This window comes from Furipterus horrens, unplaced genomic scaffold (genome assembly GCF_987537825.1).
Source record: "Furipterus horrens unplaced genomic scaffold, mFurHor1.1.pri manual_scaffold_3, whole genome shotgun sequence".
Classification (NCBI taxonomy): Eukaryota; Metazoa; Chordata; class Mammalia; order Chiroptera; family Furipteridae; genus Furipterus; species Furipterus horrens.
Window position 1 is genome coordinate 111171405 of NW_028327173.1, and position 17788 is coordinate 111189192.

The 17788-nt window shown below is 39.0% G+C and overlaps 2 protein-coding genes across 7 annotated transcripts in view; one reads left to right on the top strand and one right to left on the bottom strand.

Annotated features, from left to right (window-relative positions):
• Nucleotides 1-3580, top strand: part of NEMF (nuclear export mediator factor) — a 69271-nt gene extending 65691 nt beyond the window's left edge. For 2 of the 4 annotated variants that reach the window (XM_090270086.1, XM_090270088.1), the window contains exons 29-33: nucleotides 1655-1690; nucleotides 2683-2783; nucleotides 2884-2927; nucleotides 3009-3088; nucleotides 3371-3580. In XM_090270086.1, coding sequence (XP_090126212.1) covers nucleotides 1655-1690; nucleotides 2683-2783; nucleotides 2884-2927; nucleotides 3009-3088; nucleotides 3371-3448 — 339 coding nt within the window. In that variant the 3' untranslated portion in view covers nucleotides 3449-3580. The remainder of the gene's footprint in view (nucleotides 1-1654; nucleotides 1691-2682; nucleotides 2784-2883; nucleotides 2928-3008; nucleotides 3089-3370) is intronic. The other 2 variants (XM_090270087.1, XM_090270089.1) reach the window with 1 other exon arrangement.
• Nucleotides 3581-4797: 1217 nt separating this feature from the next.
• KLHDC2 (kelch domain containing 2) lies at nucleotides 4798-15355 on the bottom strand. Of its 3 annotated transcripts, none has more exons than XM_090270091.1 (14): nucleotides 15171-15355; nucleotides 14879-15038; nucleotides 12363-12442; nucleotides 10998-11115; nucleotides 9060-9175; nucleotides 8705-8786; nucleotides 8452-8535; nucleotides 7688-7768; nucleotides 7555-7613; nucleotides 7036-7145; nucleotides 6562-6634; nucleotides 5429-5516; nucleotides 5276-5328; nucleotides 4798-5100 (listed from the first exon to the last, which is right to left on the bottom strand). In XM_090270091.1, exons 2-14 carry the CDS (start codon nucleotides 15029-15031, stop codon nucleotides 4977-4979), a joined length of 1221 nt encoding a protein of 406 aa, XP_090126217.1. In that variant the 5' UTR covers nucleotides 15032-15038; nucleotides 15171-15355; the 3' UTR covers nucleotides 4798-4976. The 3 variants fall into 3 exon arrangements, with proteins under 3 accessions (XP_090126217.1, XP_090126218.1, XP_090126216.1); XM_090270092.1 differs by having other exon boundaries at nucleotides 14879-15043; XM_090270090.1 differs by having other exon boundaries at nucleotides 14879-15355.
• Between the last annotated feature and the right edge of the window lie 2433 nt (nucleotides 15356-17788).

Below are 17788 nucleotides of genomic sequence, written 5' to 3' on the forward strand. Positions count from 1 at the left end.
TTTTCATATTACATGGCTGGATACTTTCTGGACAAGCCTCATGAATAATAGACATTTCTGAAGAAGATACAAGAAACAATTATATAGGACAGTGATGCCTCCGTCTTCTTCAAAGTAGGCACCTTGGGACCTCACAGTTTTCCCAGTCACCATCAGCTGCCCCAGCATATTATCCTGAATCTCATCAACAGTCTGAAATCTCTTTCCTTTCAAAGTTTATTTTAGTTTTGGCAAAAGTTGCAGGGCATCAAATCTGGGCTGTAGGGTGGCTAAGTCACCTGGGTGATTTGATGTTTCGCCAAAATGCTTTGCATGAAATGTGATGCACAAGTGGGCATGTTGTCACGATGAAGCTGCCAGTCACCAGCTGCCCACAGCTGCAGTCTTCTGAATCATCCGAATAGTTTCCACGGAGGCATGTTCAGGCTTAACGCAAAATTTGATGCAGATTTGTTGCTCTACTTGCTCAGTCATTTTGAACGTGACAGCCACACAGTACACATGCTCACTCAACAGCATCTACCGCCCCGACTGACTGTTACAGTGAAGTCATCATTGTTCACTCATGCGCATTCCAGTCCACTCTCCTTGGCTGCCAGGTTACATCAATGTCACGCAAACCATTCTTGTTATATTAATAATGGTTAGACTTTTTCTGGACAGACCTCGTGGTAATCTTGTTTTTAAAATTGTGAGATTGTTTTATTCAGCCTGTATTTTCACTTACTGGCTGTTAAAGCTTTGGTTATAATTGTGTGCTCTGTTGCATGCAGGTAATACTCATGGGGATTCTAAATGTGCTGCTCTTTTCCTTTTTTCCCTGATGAACAGTAGTACTGTTTAGTAATATTAAAACTCAGTTCAGTCCTCAAATTGTTAGTGTTCTCATACTCATAATTCTGTAAACTCTGGACTCAAAAGTATTCATTAAAGGTGTTAATTTTGAATGTTCTTTCTCAGACAGGTTATATCCAGATAGTTTTTTTAATGTGAGCAAGCAAACAAAGTTAACCTTAATATATGAATATTTATCGTAAAACTGTTGAACACAGACTAAAAGTTCTGTTCACCAAAATTCTCCATTTTCTTTTTTGCTGGCAAATGCATCAAGTTTAGTTATTTGTCATTTTAAATTGTCCTCATAACATTCAGCACTTCAGTGTTTACTCTGTGGCAATGATTTTCAACTGGTGGGCCACAAGAATTTTTACAACATTCAACACCTTACTGTTTAGTCAGTGGTACTGACCCTTTTTCCCTTAGATTGTCAGAAAAGAAAAATGACAACAGCCAACACAAGAGCTGTCCAGTATGAATGAATAAATATCATACATTTTTTTGTCAGATTAGCAAAAATAATATTTATGGGGGGAGCCACAGAATCTTAGTAATTAGCTTATAAGTACTATGAGATGAAAACGGTTGAACATCGCTGCTCTGGAGTAGTCGTCTTTTTAAACCTCAGAGAAAAATCCTTTTTCTCTCTGAATGGCCTTGCATTCTGAAATGTTAGACACAACCTTGGAGTCCTTATCCTGTGGGGTAAGATGTGACAGTCTTGTTAAATCACTGGGTTTTGGTTTTTTTTTCATAGTTTTTAATCGTGGAATTTCCATTTAAGTTATAGCTTACTTTTAAAATTTTGTGTTTGGAGCAGGAAGAGCAAGATCTGGATCAACAGGGAAATGAGGTATGATTTTGTGTCGGGGTCCCTATCACAGCATTCTGACTGCACTCCAGTTCCCAGAACACTTGATACAACTCCTAACTAATTAAAATTAAAAAGGCTAAGATAAATGACTGGAGTCAAACATTCTGTGTTTGAATCCTGACTTTGCTTCTTTGTGCCTGCTCCCTCATTTGAAGAATGGGGTGATAATAATTGTCCTTAGTGGGAGAGAGTTGTTTTGAGAACTACGGTAATATATGTCAAGTATTTAGGAAAGTTCATGGCATGTGTTAACACTACTTTAGCACCAAGCATTTTGTCTCTAAATTTATTCATGTTGTTAAATAAATATGGGCAACCTTGTAGGCAGACTACCAAATGGGAAACTATAAGAAAAGATAAGAGAGAAGGCTTCTCTGGCCCAGAATTTCTCAACTTCAGCCCTATGAACATTTTGGGGTGGATACTTTCTTTGTTATGTGGGTAGCTAGCTGTCTCATCCTTTGTCTCTACCTACTAGATGCCACTAGCAGTTTCTTCCCCCCAACCCCCCATCCCACCCCTCATTTACACTCCTCTCCCTCAGTTGTGACAACCAAAAATGTCTCCAGATGTTGCCCAATGTGTTCTGATGGCAAAACCCCATGGTCGAGATACACTGGTCCAAAGTATCAGTCCTATTTCCATGTAATGAATTTAATTCTGTTTGTGGTCATTGTGCTTCATTTTAGTTCACATTTTCTGCAACTCACGTAATACCCAACAAGTTTTTTTTTCCTTTTTCTTAAATGCATTCCAAATGCTTTTTTGAATATCATTGTTCTCATTTCTCATTATGCTAGGCAAAAAAACCCACCATTGGTCTTAAACTCTTTGGACCTATAAAGCAGAGCTTAAGACTATTTATCAGTCAGAAAAGGATAAAAATGTGTTGAGATACTAATTTGACAGGCTTCAGAGTTTTCCTTTTTAGAAATGATGAAAGTTAATAATTGTTTGTTTCCTTTTTTCAGGAAAATCTGTTTGACTCTTTGACAGGGCAGCCACATCTTGAAGATGTACTACTGTTTGCCATTCCAATATGTGCCCCTTACACCACCATGACAAACTATAAGTAAGTCATCACTAGTTTACTCAAAACAGCTGGCACAGTAGTGATTTATAAATTGTTTTGTAATCTCTATTTAGTAACATATACAATTCCTTTTTTAAAGATACAAAGTGAAACTTACTCCTGGAGTTCAGAAAAAGGGAAAAGGTATTTAAATAGTTTTTTGAATTATGATTTTAATCATTTCTTGGGTGAACAGAAGTAGATTCTTCTGTTTTCTATTTATAGCTGCAAAAACAGCCTTGAATAGTTTCATGCATTCCAAAGACGCAACAGCAAGAGAAAAAGACTTATTCCGCAGTGTAAAGGTAAAGTATTTCCTCATAACTTTCTGAAGATTCATGGTGCAACTAAAAAGGTTAGCAGTTATTTGCTATTTTTTGTTCTTACTTTATTAGTAAACGCAAGCTGCAGCTACTGTTTTGATAGAAAATGCTGTCTTTCTAGAAACAGTATAAAATAAGTAAAATCATTTCAGGTATAAATTTTAGAAATGCCTTTCTTTTGATAGCAGAAGACACATATTTGTCATAAAAAGAAATGATTAGCCATGCAGAATGTGAAGATATTCAGCAGTTCTCTTTTTTTAGGACACGGATTTATCAAGAAACATTCCTGGCAAAGTGAAAGTGTCTGCACCCAATCTTCTGAATGTAAAAAGGAAATAGCTGAAGTAAAATCCTAAAATACATGACAAGAGCCAATTTTATAGCCTTCTGGATGTTCAAAAATGAAAACACTATGTAACAAGACTCCTGCTTTTAAAAATGAACTAAAGATTGCCTTGCGATTCACCAAAAGGACTTTGTCTTGTTTTATTGGTTTTATAGAGAGGAGACACTGATTCTTGTTTTATTCCAGTCTTATAGAGAGGGGACACTGTCTATGATAGGATTTCCTAAAATATTTGGGGACAGTTAAATGCTAACTGTATACATCTGTAGTTATTTAAAATATTCATGTTGTAAAGAAACTGAATAGTGAAACTGCTCAACCGCTTAGACTGACTTGGTAGTCTACGGTATATAATGTCTAATATATCTATTACTCACGGACCAATTCCAAGGTTTTTAGTTTTTTCTTTTTTCTTTTTCCCCTCGTGATGGTAGTTGGGGGCAGTTAAACATTTGATTTTCTTCCATCTTACATATGTCAAAAAATATATTAGACCAGATACAAAATACAAATAATTCCCATGGCTCAGCTTAAGGAATAACACCTAGAAGAAATTGGTGTTCATCATTTCCATGCATTTAGATACCCTCACTTTTCACCTTCATTTCTTTCTTGTAATCTCATTCAGTTCTGTACCATTTAATTTTCCTCCTCTAGTAGGAATCAGTAGCATGTTATGAAGTACCTTAACCTGTAATTTCAGAAGTGCATTTTTAGGCTTACCATAAGACTCCAGACCCAGCTTTCTTCTGCTTCCTAACAGAATGGAGAATAAAGTCATACCTTATTTCCATTCTTCTATGAGCTACAAAACTGTTACTTTTTAAAGGATTGGGCAATAGCTGCCTGGAGTCAACATGACCAGTTCCTTCAAACTCTATACCAAGGGATGAACGTCAAAGTACTAAACAGCTGTTGAGCCTTCCAAAAGTTCTTTTACCAGTTTCTCAGTGCTATTGAGAATATTTTTCCACTTGAAATCAATGTATAAATAAACTTGATAATTATGTAGCCTCGTGTTGTAAATACAACAGAATAGACTATTCTTGCCATTAAAAAAAAAATACTAATTTTTAAGAAAACTAACTTCAACTTGGGGTGGTGAACACACAATGTACAGATGATGTGTTGTGGAATTGTGCACCTGAAACCGGTATGATTTCATTAACGAGTGTCACCCCAAAAGTTCGATAAAAAGGAAAAAATAACATATTTTAAGTGGTAAGAATAATTAGTATAATGTTTCTACAGATATGTATCCTGAAGTTACCGAAAAGAAACCATATCCTTGGGGTAAAAAGCTCGAGTATTAATTATCATTTGCTTTAATAGAGACAGTTGCTGGTGTTAAATACATTTATTTAGACACAAAAATAGGTTCTCTCAACCATTCACATGCACATTAAAATCAAAAGGCTGCAAAACTACAACAATGCATGTAATTATACAAACGATGCCACTCTTTGATGTTTACAGAATTGCTGTCCGTGCAAGGTGATCAGAGGCATTATCAATGACGCTTTAAGATCCAGAAGTGTTGTTACTACCAAACCTCTGATTAACACTGTGAAGTAAGTGTTTCGGAAGACAGTTCCATGAGTTGGCTAACATTTCTTTAAAGCAAATGACTGCTTCTAAGCTTAGCCTGAAAGTGAACAAGGAAAGTGAAAAATAATTTCATTTTCCTATTTAGAAGTACATTCACTTGAACTATTAAAATAAAAAGAAAGAAACTTTTCTTTAAAGGTTTTTTCATAGGAAAATACAACTAGTTAGTTATATCAACGGAGGCTTATTTGTGTCCTTAAAAAGTTACTTACCTTACAAGAGATTTTGGTTGAACTGAAAATATAAGTACTTCATTACTGTGTGCCTGAAAAATAGGTAAGAAGAACACATTAAAAAGCAAGTACTTCACAGATAAGTTTCAGCAATATTGTGATGTGTCCTTTCACATAAGGTCATATACTTACAGCTCTGTGATGGACAAGAAGGTTATTGGCACACCCACCAAAAACAATCACCTCTCCTTCATCACTGGCACAAGCTGTATGCCATAATCTACATTTAAAACAAGAGCTTGAGTTTGAAGTCATCCAAAACACCACAGAATAGAACTGATTTAATACAGACTAGAGATTTTTAGTTCAGGCCAAAACATGAAGGTGAGAAGCAATTTTCTTAAGGGAAAGTAGCCAAAGGGAGAAAAATCAATGTCTATTTTGTCTGGATGTTATTAGCATTTTCTCTCTGCTCCAGACCTAATATGAAGTGAGGGGTTTGAACCGAACAAACTGTTCTCTAGGTCTTTGTTGGCAATAAAAATCTTTTGGGAGATGAATGGTATGTGGCCTTACTGTGCTCTTCTCATAGGCAGGGCCAAGGCCCTGCACACACCAGCTGAGAGATGCTGGGTCTGCCCGAGTTAAACAAAGTATCTGAAGGCCTGGTCATTCAATGGAAAGAATATTCATGCCAAATAATCTTGGTGCCTGACTGTACTCAGGTTAGAGGCTTAGGAAAAACTGCAGGCTGACATATCTAACGGTGCTTTGAACACCTATTTTGACTATCATTTTCCTTTCAGTCTTTTTAACAATTCTTTTTAAGATTAACAAAAATAGCTCAGTGTTTAATAATTTCTTTTTTAATGGTTTGAGACTTGTTACTGTTTTGCAGTGCTACTAAAAATGTAATTGAAACTTACTGATTTTTGTTCATATACATTCTTAAGGTTTTGGAAACCTCTCCTTGCCAGTTCCTTTTTCTTTTTTTAATGACAAACCAAGATGCCATTCAATTCACTTGGGTAAAGAGCTTGATTATAAATGTTAACTATATCAGTAATTTGTTGATAAAGAATGGAAAAAGTAAAAATCAAAATCCAGCCCTATTTTTCATACAGATGGAAAAGAAAGCATCTGATACTAGGGTAACTTTTTTTTTTTTTTTCAAAAGGTATGATATTAAACCTTAGTGAATGCTAAAGTATTTATTAGAATGATGAATTTAATGTAGCCAAAATTTCCCCTAATCATTCTGTCTTGTATACTTCTATAGACTTCATTAATTTAGTGTAAAAAATATCTTTTTAAATAGTTCATACCTTGGTTTGTCAGTATAGGGATGATTAAACTGTATCCATTCATTTTTACTGATGGAGTAAGTCCAGGCATCACCTGATTGAAACAAAACAAAAAGAACTATGAAGTACATAGTTATTCCATCAACGTAACATTGATATTTAAAGGGCACACAGCTTTAGCAAGAAAGGTAATAAATCAGATTGTGAGTACATAAAGAGAGTATATTTCCTTTTTTTCTCTGCAATTAACCAAATAAGCCTTTTGCAGGTTACAGCCCTTCAGCAGGGCTTGTAGTGTTCCAGGTCATTTCTTTACAGAATGGGTGTATCTCATAGTATGAAAACAACAGGGATGTGTTACAGGTGCATAACAGTAAACCTTCCAACCAGACTTATAGCCTTGAAACAGCTAGTAAGATAGACTTTTTTGAACTATATATATATTATTATATATGAATGATATACAATGATTTCTTATATTTTGAAAGGACTTACTTAGTGGCTGTTTATCAGTGGTAAATCCTCCAAAGAGAAAGAGATGGTCTGAAGACACTGGTGTTAGTGAGTGCCAAGATCGGCCAACTGGGCATATGCCTTGTGGAATTCTGAAAATAATAGCTATGTTATAATATCAACATCTAAAAGCAGATAAATAACTGAACTTTTCTTTTAAAATTTTTATGGAATTAAAGAAAGAGACTTTAAATTTAAAAAGGCTTTTTGGTATTAACTACATGTTCTAGAATGAACTATTTTTTTTGACGGTCAACTTTAGATCTTTTCTTTTCAACAAACATTGAGCACATACTACATACTATGTGCCAGGCACATAGCCAATGGAAACTGGAATTTAAAAAATAAAATTCCTCCATTTAGGATCTAATGATCAATGATTATTTAAATTCACAGTTACAGGAAATTTAAGCAAATATATACTAATAATAGAGAATAAGGGAAAGAGCCACTGAAAATTTTTTGAAAAACTTTTCTAAATTATCTTAACGAGATACCTACAATTCATTCCACTCCCATGCATCCAGATCAAGATAGTGAAGATCATTCATTCTAGCATCCTAAAAAAGGACAATTAAGTAGTTACCATTTTGAAAAATTCAAAGCCAGTCACTGAAACTGTTTATATACTCACTCGATATCTGCCTCCAAACACAAAGCCTTTGTTTCCAACAGCTGCACAGGCGTGGGCAGCACGAGGTGAGGGTGCTTTACCCTATTGAAGTCATAAGCAATTTCATAAATAAGTGAACTTTAAAGTACCAGAAAGAGTCTTCACATTTAAGTATAACAAAAACACTCATACAGTAATGGCTGATACGTCTCAGGGGCTATGTTAAGTCCTTTGATGTATTAATTCACTTAATCCTCATATGTTCTATGTTTACAACAGTCATTGGCTAAGGATATCTGAATGGCAAACCACATTCCACATAAGAATACGCAAAACACTGGAGCTTTTAAGCTAAACTGCAGACTTCTAGTCAACAGCAGTACTAAAGGCTGACTACCACAACTGGAAAATTTAATTATATATTTCTGAGGTGTATTACTGAATGGGCTAGTTAATAGAATGCTTATTTTATTTTTATCTTTTAAAATAACAGCTATACATTATACGACATCTGTATCAGAGGAGAAAGAAGCTTGATATATGAGTAACTTAAATTCCAATATAGTGCTAGGTCATTTATTTAATTACAAACAATATCACTCAACATCTATTAGATAATAGATGCTGGTTTGGTCTATACATTCATTAAATTTTTCTGAGTTTTAGTCCTTGGAAAATATGAAAGCTCTGGCTCTTCTCTAGAAAACAGGAAGAATGAACTGTCAGTCTTACACCACCTCCCAACTTCCCTGCTCTTAGTAATCCATTATTCTTCAGGAACTCACAGTAGTTATAGGCTGGCTCCAGATAAATGTTTCAGTGTCTAAAATATGTACATGATCATTCCATCCTCTTGGATTATTTGAATTCTATAGAAAATAAGAATTTGAGTTATTTTATAATTACTTTACAAATAACATTTATAAAATTATATCTCTTTGGTCTGATTTATTAAAGCAAAATGAACAAAACTGCTACCAAACAAAATGTATTATTTCAACATACTAAGGCCATATGCAAATATGAAACTTCACTTACCCAAAAAGATGTTTCATCGAACTCAAAAGTTCCCAATACTTTATCTTCAGGTAAATATCCATACCCTCCAAAAAAGATTAACCTATTTTATTAAAAAAGAAAAAAGAAAAAAAATTCAAATATCCGTAAGTTAGGGTACAAGAGATTTGTCTTTGTTATATGAGTTGAAAAGGCATGTGAGTATTTGAAAATACTTATTCATATAATAATGGCTAATATGTCTCAGGGGCTATGTTAAGTGCTTTGATGTATTAGTTCACTAATCCTACACTCTACAACAGTTACTAGCTAAGGATACTTGAATGGCAAACCACTTTCCACATAAAACCCCACCCCTGTAGTGCTGCTAACTCACTTGTTTTTATATACCCAGACACCAAGTTTGTCCTTTGACGACGGAGGAACTCCTTGGCAGTCAATTCTTTCCCACTGTAATACTCTGTCTGTTGACCTTAAATCCAGCATGTAGAACTGTCAGAAGCAATGAGTTCAGTTAGATTTGGTTATGTGAAAGAAATTCAACCTCGGCATTTAGTTTTGCTGTGATTTATGAATATCATCTAATGCAATACTACTCAAAATGTCACACAGACTGGCTGCCCATCTGCAAAACCGTTACTGGGTCTAAATAAGGAACTTGTGCCAGAATATAAATCACCTAAGTCACTAAGTATCCTGTTTAGTCCAGCTCATTTTTTTTCCATAGCCACACTTTTGGCGAAGGAATAGAAATGTATTCGCTTACAGTCTGTGCCCATAGATAGGCACTTAAGAGTTGTACTGATCTAATTTGTGAGTATCAGGATAATATTACCAAAAAAACAGACTCAGATTTCACCTCCGAATTCAATTTTAACAAACATGTCTTAAGTGCCTACTTAACTCTAGGAGCTAAGGTTAAATCTTAAAATACTAAGTATCAGTCTATCTTTAAGGGTTCACATCCAGGTGCTTGAATAAATCTGACCACTCCTAAGCTTCCTTGTGATCAAACTTAAAATACTCAACCCCAGCCACTTGACACATGAATGACCATTTCTCTGACGGCCCAGAGAGCTGCAGCTTCTCTTTCCCAAGCTTCCTCACACTGTGTCAAAATTATTTTTCTCCCCCTCAGCCCTGAAAATTATTGATACATGGCTTAACTACAGCCCATAGCAGTGCCACACAAAATCTTTCAGGCCCAGAACCCTTTCTTAAAATATAATAAGTAAAAGCCTAACAAAAACAAAAACGGAGCTGCACTTGTTAAAATGGTGGTGGAAGGGGTGGTCTGGAGCCACCTAACACCATTACGCGCCTCCCATGGGGGCCCTAGAGGTCCTGGGAGCTCAGTTTAAACAGTCTCAGCCATATGCTCCATCTATATCAGACCACTTGGTACTTCCATGAACATACTTACTTGCACCTCTGCATCTATTATCTTGGCTACCCCTTTGAATTGTATTCTTCATTTCAAGCATCACCTCTTAGATGAAAGCTTTACTTTTTCTGTTCCTCAACCTGACCAAACACAATGTCAAGGATTCTTTTCAGATTCAAAAATATTTACTGAGCTCTTACTATGAGCCAGGCTCTGTGTATCTCTGTACCACATGCTACTGAAATCATCTACTTATTATATGTGTTCCTTCTAGAATGTGAGCTCCAGGAGGTGCAGGCTGTGTGTCATTCATCTCTGTGTCTCCAGTGTCTGCCAAGTGCTCAGCATATAAGGTGCCCACTAAGTTGCCAAATAAATGAATTTATAAGAGTTTACCTATATCATATGCACCTTTCTGACTTCATCTCTCTTACTGGCCTGAGAGAACAACTGATATCTTTTTCCTATTTTGGAAGAAACATGAACAAAGACTGAATGACAGTATCTCATGGTGCCAGATCATAGGAATGTTAGTATATAAAAGTTTGTCAATTACTTTATCCTAATGGCTTTCTGAGTGGTGGCCTGCTAAATTTCACCCTGCCCCCGCCACCCGATTACCTCATTTTCATCTAGTTTACTATTACTCATCTGTAACACTCCAGGTTTCTAAAAGAACAAGTAGCTGCAAAGAACACGACAACAGCCTAGGAAGTTATTGCACACAGGTTACCAAATAAAGGCGATTTTATAAAAGGCCTAGGTAAATACAGACTGGTAGACAAAATACTAAAATGCACACTCCTGCCATAATCAAGTACACATTTTTTTAACTGGGACAGAAATAAACTATGGGCTAACTTTAGAAGTCTAAAAGTTGTCTGAAAAAGAATAAAACTGCCTTGAACTGTAATCCTTAGACACACCAACCTTATTCGTGTTGCCTCTGGAATGGTGTCCTCCAAACAAATACAGCACCCTGTCTACACACACGGCACAGCTTCCTGACATAGAGTGAGGAACATCGCCTTCAGTGTTAATTTTTTTCCTGAAGGGGGAAAAGCAATGTAAATGAGCCTCCCAAAAGGAAATGCAAAAATATTTTTATTTTTCTTCTATTCCCACAATAAAGGAAAAACAATAAAATGAACAGGCTGACTTGACCATGTCTAGGGTCTCATCTAGCTCTAAAATTACTTCAGAGAAGGCGCTCTTCCCTCTTCATTCCACAGGCCGCGCTGCTGGTCCTGCTAGGAGGCAGAATGAGCACTGAAATGCCTCCATGTCCCATGACCTGGGAGCATACCATTTTGTGTGTTTCAGACTAAACTGCTTTTTATTTACATGGCCAAAAGCAGTCGTTTTTGTTCTTGAGCGAGCCAGGACAAATTCAACATCCCAGTTCTGACAGATTAATTTAGTAGCTGTTTTTAATTCAGTCACTGTTAGCCATTCAGATGAATCTGATTCAGACCTTAGGTAATACAACAGACACTCAGGTAGCACTCCTCTGAGTGCTCTGCAAGTTTGAACACATTCTGAATCTAAAAATGAAGCTTAATCAAAACTAATTAAGAAACAAAAGATTCAGAATACTAACAGGTCTCTCAAGGTCTTCTTACAATATCACTTTATACTAAGGTTTTTAGGTTTTAGTAGACTTTTTTAAAAAATATGTAGAATTCTGTATTAATGGAATATTATTATAAATTTCCAATTCTTCAGAAGATTGGTAAACAGCTCAGAAAACACCAATTCGCTATGTACAGAAATAATCCTATTTTTGGTTTAACTCTTAAATCAAGTGGGAGCACTTCCAGTTAAGAGATCTAGAATAGATGGTATTTGTACAGCACAAAGTTCTCACAGTGCAAACCATGGGGGAAGACTACTTTATAAAGCCTCAAACATGGCTACTTCTGAGAATCACATTAATTCTGAAATGGACAGACTCCTGAGTACCACTGTTGTGAGACTAGCAAAAGATCTTTTCAGAATACCCTCAGTTTGAATGGAAGGCAAATTTAAGCTAGTTTTGTTTTCAAACAGAACACTATTTCAAAGAGACCTGCATAGAAAATTTAATATTAGAGCTCATTAAAATAGAATACCAGTTTACTTCTAGTAGATATAATCTGTGATTTTCCTCATTCAAGATACCATGTAACAAAAGATGCAACATCTTAAAAAATACATATGTGATACTTCTGAGGAGATGTTAGGCCAACTAACAGAACATTTTTTTGTTTATTTGTTTGCAACATTTGAATGTTCTCCCCTTATAATGCCAGTTACCATCTTCCAGTCTCCATGTTGTAGATCCATAGTTCTTCTCTAGGCAGGTAAAAGTCATATAATCCTCTGACTTGGTTACTCTAAGAACCAAAAAGAGAATTGCAAATATAAAAAATAATTGGTACTCTAAAGAAGCACTGTTGTATATTCTCCATCTCTCTTATTTGAGATGCCGAGATGTAAAATTAAGTAGGTCCGATAAGTTTATCAAACTCACAGTCCTCTCCACCCCCCGTACCACATACTCAAGGTAATGCTTACTACAGACAGCCCTTATTTCAAATTTTTGATAGAACAGTTGCAATGGTGCAGGAAGTTAAGAGACCAACAGGAAACCTCTGAGGTCACTTGACCCTGAACAGACCATGCATCAAGTGTCACTTGCATGACCTCAGATTTCCTGTGCCATGGTGAGCAGACTAAAGAAAGGTCTACCTTTAATTCCTCACCTACAATGACACATGATGTATAGTTTTTCTAGCCATTCTTCCTTTTGACCCATTCATTCTCTACCAAGATGCAGAGGGTAGCATTGCAAATATGCAAATATTAAGTCTTTTTCCAAAATTAATTTCCTTGTTCTCCATTTCCCTTCAGGTAATAATTCTTAATTGACTGAGTGTACCAGAAGCTAGAACTAGCCTAGAGCTACCCATAGATTGCTTTATTTAACACTCACAACGATCCTTAAAGGTAGCTGCTGTCTCAACAAAACTAGTTTTTTAGAGAGGTAAGCAATTTGCCCAAGGTTACTTAGCAAGTAATGGAGGAACCAGGATTTCAGCCTCGTTTCCTGAATTTGCAGCTTCAACTGCTGCCTGACCTCTCCAACCTTTGAACCTCGCTGGCCACTTTCTGAACAGCGTCAACATACAGTAAACAATTGCAGTTCACTGAGAATGAATGACAGAGTCTCATAAGGTTGGATTTTCATACAGGAAAAGAGCACCTGGCCATGTACACACTTTGCTTTCCACTCCACCATTTCTGAAGGGAAAGGCTCTTGAAGATAGCAGACTGACCCTGGAAAGATCAGCCTGGCCCAGGGAGGAAACCTGACCACTGTGTAGGAAGCTAAAGTTCATTTCCCTAAAAACAATCTCCAAGGACTTCCTGTGCCCTCGCTCAGGGTTCTAGCCAAAGTGTGGATAGCGGATCTTTGAACCACCCACTCAGCATCCACGCCTTCAAAACACCATGAGAAATCTCCCACCCTGACAGCCCTCCCTCTTCCCACACCCAAAGAAAAGTCCCATTCCCTCAGTGTTGCTGATTTTTACAAACAGAATTTTGAAGAAAGTAGTTTAGAGTGAAGTACGATTGACCAACAGGTTTACTTTTCTCCTTGGGAATATTTACATTTCAATAAGGATCACATACCTACCCCCATCCTCTTAACAAGTACCCTCTAAACACCTATTCATTGGAGGCTGAGGAAAAAAATTAGGATTAGTATACACACACACACACACACACACACACACACACTGGTTAAACTACATTAAGTAATCAGGACAGCGATGGCACTTTATCCCACCTATCTTTTGAGGGTCATTTGTACCACGAGCTGAAACTTACTGTCAGTCACAAAACAAGTCATCAAAGGCACAGGTGGGGTGCACTAGATTTCAAGCGAATAGGGTAGGGAGATGATTTTTAAGAAGAAACAACACTAAACAGAATATTTTTGGTAGGGATGGATTACAGTCAACCAAACAAATGCAATGAGAAGATTCTAGAATGTGGAGTGTTATTGGGAAGTTCTAAAAAGCAAAAGAGCCAGAGAACTGGGGGGCAAGATTTAAATAGCAGACACTTGGGGTGGGGCCCCCATGCACAGGTCGAGAAGAAATGCAACTGGCTCTGAACTGGTAACTAATTACATTGTTTATCATTAGGGGTCAAGGAGTGGTTGATGTTTTGGTTACTGGTGGAGCTTTTCCATTAACTTTCTTAATAGGGGCTTCTGAAAATGTTCACCCTTTCTCGCTGAAACCAAAAGGAAACTAGCCTTGAAATATTCGAACAATGTGATGGCCGTCCGCACAGGTGAGCTGGACTCCGGAACGCGCGGGAAGGTTGAATGTGGCCAACGGCCCCCCCTTGGGTCGGACGGCCTCGGCTCCTCAGGTAGACCCGATAGAGGGTGAGAGTGACGTCACCTCTTACACACACACCCCCAACTTTTTAAATAAAAACACGGCTAGTCGTCGGGCACCGCCCACCGTGCCCTCCCCAAAATAGAGCTCCGAGGTCACACAGCGCTCAGGGCCGCAGCGAACAACGGGGCTGGGAGAGGCCGGGCAGAGCGCGCAGTGAGAGCAGGGGTAACAGCAGTCCGGGGGCCTCCGGACGGGTCGGGGGACTCGTGAGGAGATTCCCACAGGCAGAAAGAACCACCACGCGCAGAGTTGAGATGTGGGGGCGCGGAAGGCGGCCGCTCTGGCCTCTCCGGCCCACCACCTGGACCCCAGTGACACCAAGTGACGCCCGCCAAGGCCGGGCCACGTACTGACCTTGTAGCCGCCCCAGACGAACATGTGGCGCCCGTCGCTGACGGCTACGTGGCCGCTGCGCTCGGCAGGGCAGGCGAGCTCCATGGACTCATAGCTGTCGTAGGCAGGCCCTGGCAAGTCGTCCGCCCGCACATCCTCGTTTCCATCAGCCATCTTCAGGCTGCACTTTTGTCCACCAACAATCCCCGGGCCGCGAGGGGGGTAAGAGACAAAAGAAAAGCGAGAAAGAAATGAACGGCGACGAAAGAGACAGGGTGGAGGCCGCTCCCTCGCCGCCCGCGCGCGCACCCACCCAGCCCCCTCGGAGGACGGCCCCTCGGCTGCTGCGCGATGATATCCGAGTCGCGGGCCGGGCGGAGCGGACCAGAGGTCCACTGAGGTCCGGCACCAGCTTCTAGACTGTGCGCCCCGCCTCCTGCTCGTCTCACGCCACCGACGGCTCTTGTTTACACCGCGGCCAGAACCGCTGGTTCCTCGAACGCCGCCTGCTGGACTCCGGAAGCGCAGCCCGCACTCAGCGCCCCCAGCGCCGGCTCTTCCCAGGCCCTGTCTCTGAATCTGTGTCGGCGAATTCTTCACATTCCGGAGCCTCCGCGCACTGCGGGCACTGGATTCTAGCCAAAGGGGTGTTGAAATGGCCCAGCTGGTGCGTTTCTGGTCTCACGTGCCCTGCTTTCCTGTGAACACGCGGAGCGGCGCCTGCCCCTCGCTCCCCGCCGATCGGGCCCCCGCAGTGCGTGGCCGGGCTTCGGGCTCCACGGAACCCGCTGCCTGCCCGGCTCTGCTGGTTCGGCAGAGATCTTGATTTCGTGCTCCTGCTGCCCAGACAGTACATACTACCCTGAAAATTATTGTCTTAGTGAGTTTATATTAGTTTTCCTCACCCAGACATGCATAAAAATAATGTACTGGTGAAAACATCACTCTGTGCCTGTGCTGACAGTGTATGAAGTTCTAAAGGATATTTTAAGCTTCTATCAAAAGGCTAGTACTTCTTAAAAGATGTTTGTGCAAAAAAACTATTTGAAAAAAATGTACACTAATTTTGATGTGCTATTATACTATATCATACTAAAAATGATTCTACCAAAATAATAATCCTTCCTGACAACTGGAAGAATATCCTGAGAGATATAAAGATGGTCAGAAATTCTTTTTCCTTAAAAACCATACTGGAGACCTATTTTGTGAACCACCAGAACAAAATCCTCTAGAATCATGTTTCAAACAGGCCATAAGGGAGAATTCACAGCTAATGTTATGAGGCTGTCATTGCCTTGGGCTCCTATTATATATACTGTAGAGGTCAACAGCACAGGAGCTGGTAGTAAACCACCAGCTGAAGAGAAGTGAGGAATGAAGACTGCTTGGCTTATCAAACTTCAAAACTGGCTTTGCAGGCTCCCAGAATTTCTCTGTTTCCCAATAGCAAGAGAGCCTTGGTTTAAGCCAAGTTACAGAAATGAGGGTGATGATCAGAATTCCCTGCCACTCCCACTATGGGGCTACCTCAAAACATAATTTTTGGAGTAGTGCAGTGTATTAGGTCAAATAAGTATAGCATCAGTTACGTGTACCGTAGACTTTTATTCTCCTGCAACCTAAATGTTGGTGTGTATTTGAGGGGTTAATCCAATTTCTTTTTTCATTTTTAAAATTCTTTTTCTATTACAGGTGTCCCATTTTCCCTCATTGCTCTCCCCTGCCCTACCCACTTCCCCCCTCTCCCACAGTCAATCCCCACCCTGTTGTCAATGTCCATGGGTCATTTATACTAGTTCCTAAACTAAACCCTTTCTCTTCTTTTCCTGCTTCTCCCCGCCCCCTTCCCATCTGGATATTGGCCGTCCATTCCCTGTTTCCATATCTGATTCTATTTTGCTTGTTTGTGTTTTTCATTACTTTCCTGTATTATGTGATATCATATGGTATTTGTCTCTCAGCCTGGCTTATTTTGCTAAGCATAATACTCTCAAGTTGTCGCTACTGGCAGGAGTTCCCTTTTTTTTTAATTCTTTTAAATTTTTTAATATGCTTTATTGTTTATGCTATTACAGTTGTCCCAATTTCTTTTCCCTTTGTTCCCCTCCATCCAGTGACCCCTCTCCCTCTAGTTGTCCCCCCACTTAGTCCATGCCCATTGGTTGTGCATATAGGTCTTCTCAACATCTTCCTATCTACTCCACTCCCTCCTACTATACTTCTTAGTTCCTGTACCATCTCCCTCCCTATCCCCCCTTCCCCCTCCCCACTGAACTCCCCCCAAAATGTCCCCCATGCCTATAATTCTTTTTCCACTCTCGTTGCCTACTTGGTCTGCCTTTGTTTCAATTCCCTAGCTTCTGTTGTTGGTTGTTGTGATACAATTTTCATTTTAATGTTCATAGTTTTGATCCTCCTTCTCCTAAACAAGTCCCTTTAACATCTCATATAACAGGGGTTTGGATCTGATGAACTCCTTCAGTTTTACTTTATCCTGGAAGCACTTTCTCTGCCCTTCTATTCTAAATGACAGCTTCGCTGGATAGAGTAATTGTGGTTGTAGGTTTCTGCTATTCATTACTTTGAATATTTCTTGCCAGTCCCTTCTTGCCTGCAGAGTTTCTTTTGAGAAATCACCTGATAGTCTTATTGGAACCCCTTTGTACGTAATTCTCTTCTTCTCTCTTGCTGCTTTTAAGATTCTCTCTTTATCCTTAATTTTTGACATTTTGATTATAATGTGTCTTGGTGTGGTTCTCCCTGGGTCCAGTTTTTTTGGAACTCTCTGTGCTTCCTGGACCTGTAAGTCTATTTCCTCCACCAAGTTAGGGAAGTTCTGCTTCATTATTTTTTCACCTAATTTTTTAGTTTCTAGTTCTTCTTCTTCACCTTCTGGCAGCCCTATGATTTGGATGTTGGCCCACTTAT